The 5,152-nt window shown below is 42.4% G+C and overlaps 1 protein-coding gene across 1 annotated transcript in view; it reads right to left on the minus strand.

Annotated features, from left to right (window-relative positions):
* Positions 1-1,857: 1,857 nt before the first annotated feature.
* The window catches only part of CDKL1 (cyclin dependent kinase like 1), a 71,477-nt gene continuing 68,182 nt past the window's right edge, over positions 1,858-5,152 (minus strand). Inside the window, exons 9-10 of the mRNA XM_017849454.1 lie at positions 4,481-4,648; positions 1,858-2,388 (exon numbers count right to left, since the gene is read on the minus strand). Of these exons, the coding sequence (XP_017704943.1) occupies positions 2,281-2,388; positions 4,481-4,648 (276 nt within the window). The 3' untranslated portion in view covers positions 1,858-2,280. The remainder of the gene's footprint in view (positions 2,389-4,480; positions 4,649-5,152) is intronic.

Below are 5,152 nucleotides of genomic sequence, written 5' to 3' on the forward strand. Positions count from 1 at the left end.
TCGCCCGGCTAGTTTTTTGTATTTTTAGTAGAGACGGGGTTTCACCTTGTTAGCCAGGATGGTCTTGATCTCCTGACCTCGTGATCCGCCCGTCTCGGCCTCCCAAAGTGCTGGGATTACAGGCATGAGCCACCGCGCCCGGCCAGGAAAAAAAAATTTTAACTATTCATGGAAGCTGGATGTTCTTCCTTGTCATTTGAATCAAAGCTGTCTAGCAGGAATTGAGTAATTCAGGGACTAGCATTTAACCCATATCAGGTCTAGGCAAGAAATGACATACATTAGGAAGCGTTAGGATATTATTAAACTGCCTAGAGTCAAAATTATTGAACACACACCAGACCTCAGTGGATTACTTAAGTAAATGGGGTCAGATGTCATCGTGAAGAAAATTAACAGGAAGAAAATGAGAGTACAGAAGAATTGTTTTGAAAATAGAGTGAAATACAACTTCGAAGACCATGACTGAGAAGTGCTAGGAATAGTGGCAGCAATCAACCAGAAATGGTGTTGAGCTGTAAGAAACAGACATCAGGCTTCATATTGCCCTTGTGTCTGGGGAACAAGGATGAAAAAGCTTTTTGATTGAGAGCAGTAGGCCAAATCAAAGCTAATTATGTCATTTTGGCCAGGCGCAGTGGCTCATGCCTGTAATGCCAGTGCTTTGGAAGGCTGAGGTGCTCAGATCATGTGAGCCCAGGAGTTCAAGACCAGCCTGGGGAACATGGCAAAACCCTGCCTCTACCAAAAAATACAAAAAAATTAGCCAGGTATAGTGGCACATGCCTGTAGTCCCAGCTACTTGGGAGGCTGAGGTGGGAGGATCGACATATATATATGTCATCATTTTAAGTCTCACTGTGCAAGGCTATGAGTCCTCAATAATACTTTGGACTACTTAGTGTAATACATTAGTTGTTAGAATAGCGCATATATATATATACACACACACACACATAAACATACAAAACATACAAACATAGTGCAAAAAGATGTTTCAGGGAAAACATCAGTTTACAACGTAATGTCTTTCATGACTCAAGTAAAAGCTCACAAGCAATTTCTTCTGAAACCCAGATCACTGTATTACAGGTTTGCCTATAGATGTACCAGGTCAAAGGCTGTGCCAGAGAGAATGATGTACTAATTATTTTCAGGCTGACAGGTTCAGTTCCTGCAAAGCCTGTAGATCTTGCTCTACCCTTTGACTGCCTTAATCAACTGCCAGGCTTCATGCCATGGTTTGCAAGGGGAATTGGGTGAATAAATGTAGACAGATTACAGTAAATTCATCTTGCCTGCAAAAGTGACTAAGGTGCATCCTTTACTGATAAAGTAAGGATGAAATGTATAAACATATAATTAAATATATAAATTACCAAGTCTTTGTGATAATTCGTATGCTTTTAAATATTTCGAACCTGTTACCCTCAAAATGTTTTAAAATATAAAAATCAAGAAATAGAGCAAGCAGGAAATGGGATTTTAAACATTTTGATTTCAAGAAATAGAACTTTCCGGCCGGGCGCAGTGGCTCAAGCCTGTAATCCCAGCACTTTGGGAGGCCAAGGCGGGCAGATCATGAGGTCAGGAGATCGAGACCATCCTGGCTAACATGGTGAAACCTCGTCTCTACTAAAAAAAAATACAAAAAACTAGCCGGGCGAGGTGGTGGGCGCCTGTAGTCCCAGCTACTCGGGAAGCTGAGGCAGGAGAATGGCGTAAACCCAGGAGGCAGAGCTTGCAGTGAGCTGAGATCCGGCCACTGCACTCCAGCCTGGGCGACAGAGCAAGACTCCGTCTCAAAAAAAAAAAAAAAGAAATAGAACTTTCCTTAAATATGATGCTGAAACAATCTGAGAGACAGGAGATAGGACTCAAGGCAACAGATCCGAGGAAATATATATGGGCATTTTGTAGTCCATTTTTCTTGTGTGGCATGTGGTACAACTGAAGCATAAATCTTTTTGGTATCATCTAATTTTGCCAGAGGTATGGGACAGTTCATATTCTGTCCATAAGCTCAGCTGCTTACAGGAACTGAAATACAAGTGCAACTCCAAACAGGTTTTTGCTTTCTTTTCTGGATACCATCATCAAGCATGTAAGACTGGATCTGGAATTTCCCTTCATATCTTGCCAATTGGCCTCCCAGTTTCTTGCTTATGTTTTCTCCTGGTGTGTTTTCAACATTGTAATTGTTTTCGATCAACTGTATAAGTTTTATTTTCTTCAAAGTATCTATTGATTCCTTTTTTAAAATCATGTCTCCTAGCTCCTTTAAATGTCTGGAAAACGGTAGTTAAGTTTCTTGGTGTTACAGTAGTACTTCTTATTGTCCAAAGCTGGAAGGATGCTGCTGCCAGTTAGCTGGGGTAGGTACTGCAACTGAAAATGCAAAACACAGAATTAGGTTCAAAACTGTGCCATGCATTTTTTTTTTTTTTCATTATTTAGGATATATCACAAAAGAGGTAATTAAGCTTGTTAGTATAGAAATACTTTTTTGGCACAGAATCCAGGACTTGAGAGAGGATTAAATGTTTCAATTTGGTCTTTGCTTTTCCTTTTACATGTTTATTTTACATTAAAAAGGAAAAACATGCACATTAAAGAAGATTTAGATAATATGAAAAGGGGAAAATCTCCATGTTAACATTATTGAGAAGAAAACATAGATTTACAGGAGTTGAGAGCTTGCTGAGATCTTAGGGATCATTTAAGCCAATGCCTTGTCTTATGGCAGAGAAAACTGATAACCAGAGCACCTAGGCAATTTGCCTATTTACTCTCTTTCCTTAGTTAAAAAGGCAAACCAAGCATGGCACAGTGCACACTTGTAGTTCCAGCTACGAGGGAGGCTGAGGTGGGAGGATCCCTTGAGCCCAGGAGACCAGCCTGAGCAACATAACAAGACCCCCATCTCTAAAGAAAAAAGACAAAACTGCTTCCTTCAAGCTTCCTGAAAATGTTTGAATTTATTGTCAATGTCAAATGAAAGTCAGAACACACCTGTATTTTTTGTATTGCACTATATGTCCTTAGGTATCCCTAAAAGGAACTTTTAGTACTTTTACTTTTAGAAAAAAATTTTCAGGCATTCTCCTCAGAAAAGGACTTTTTAGTACTTTTAAATCAGTTGATTCTTTCAGGATTTAAAAGCAGTACACCAGGCCAGCTGTGGTGGCTCATGCCTGTAATCCCAGCACTTTGGGAGGCCAAGGCGGATGGATCACCTGAGGTCAGGAGTCGAGACCAGCCTGCCAACATGACAAAACCCCGTCTCTACTAAAAATATAGAAATTAATTGGGCATACTGGCGCGTGCCTGTAATCCCAGATACTGGGGAGGCTGAGGCAGGAGAAATGCTTGAACCCGGGAGGCAGAGGTTGCAGTGAGCCAAGATCACACCACTGCACTCTAGCCTGGGCGACAGAGTGAGACTCGGTCTCAAAAAAAAAGCAATACACCAAATAGTGGAGTTTCCCTATTTTTTCAAGTAGAAATATTTCCATCAAAACCTTTTGTTCTTGAATACAAAGTAATACTGAGATAAGGAATAATTCGGGGGTGGGGGTGGAGGAGTCTGTTTCTGGCCTGTTTCGCTACCTGGATCATACATGATGGAGAATAAAATTAAAACATTATTAATTTTGTAACTGTGATCTACATTAGGGCCCTGGAGTTCATGTTCATGTACTTGTTCCTCATGGACTCTTCACCCTTTTCCCTCCTCCCAGCCTCACACACAACACCCTGGTACCATTCAGCATGCTGGGCAGTGGAAGCTGCAAAGGGAAAGACAAAGGCAAGATAATGTATAACTTAAGGAGTACCTAAGTAGATCCAGAGGTTACCCAGGATCAGTTGTGGTTCCACCTACAGTTCATCCTAAATTATTACAGCTTTTGGCTTATCACAAGATGCTTAATATAAGGCCATTTTATACCAATCGGGATTCTTCACAGACTCCCCGTGTGCAGTTTGGATGCTGTTCTCTGGTTAAATGTTTTCAGCTGATACCACCAAAAGCACTCATCACTGTATTTGCCCTAGCCAACTCTGACAAAGGATCAGGGAAGAAAACGCTCCTTTTTTGGACAAACCTGGAGAGTTAGTTAATACTGAAGGTGTACGTGATGACACAGAACTGCCTGGGGAAAATCTGATTTCGTTTTCCAAAGCACAAGAAGTGTGCTCAGCTGGACTCATACTCATGTACCTTGTTGAGACCTGTGCTCATGCAGACCGGAAACCCTGGTCCCTATGTGACAGCAGGACAAGAGCACCTTTAGGATTCAGGGAGAGGGGGCTTCAGGAGACACATCCCTGGGTCCCTGGCTGATAGACCCTGTGACCTGTCTCCTAGTGCTGGAATGAGGATGCTGGAGCTGAAAGCCACAACTGCCATCCTCAAGTCTAGGTGGAGTCGTACCACTGTCTACCGGGTGGCAGGTAGGAGATCATTTGAAATTACAACCTTGGATGTTTCTGTAAAGCAGTGGTGTTTTCGGCTCTTTCTTAGGGTCTTCCTTGGTTTGTCATGTTCTTTTGCCACATCCTCTATTTCTCTGATGTTTTCAAAATATGGGTGATGCAACAGCTGTTCACATGTCAGTCTCTCAGTAGGGTCCATGTGGAGACAGCCCTAAAAGAACAGAAAATTCCTTCTTACTTCTTTAAAATTGTATTAACTTATTAATGTCATTTTTTTTTTTCTTCTTTGAAAGATGAAACTCTTCAGTTGCAATAATAAGGGGGAAAAGCCAGAAGAACACACCAGTCATGATTTTAGTTCCTTCCAGTCATTCCTAAATGGGCACTCACTCACATATTAAATAAGCAATTTCTAGAAGTAGGAATGAAAAATCATTTTCTCGGCCGGGCGCGGTGGCTCAAGCCTGTAATCCCAGCACTTTGGGAGGCCGAGACGGGCGGATCACAAGGTCAGGAGATCGAGACCACCCTGGCTAATACGGTGAAACCCCGTCTCTACTAAAGAATACAAAAAACTAGCCGGGCAACGAGGCGGGTGCCTGTAGTCCCAGCTACTTGGGAGGCTGAGGCAGGAGAATGGCGTAAACCCGGGAGGCGGAGCTTGCAGTGAGCTGAGATCCGGCCACCGCACTCCAGCCTGGGCGACAGAGCCAGA

The sequence above is a fragment of the Rhinopithecus bieti genome, unplaced genomic scaffold (genome assembly GCF_001698545.2).
Source record: "Rhinopithecus bieti isolate Rb0 unplaced genomic scaffold, ASM169854v2 scaffold_29928, whole genome shotgun sequence".
Lineage (NCBI taxonomy): Eukaryota > Metazoa > Chordata > Mammalia > Primates > Cercopithecidae > Rhinopithecus > Rhinopithecus bieti.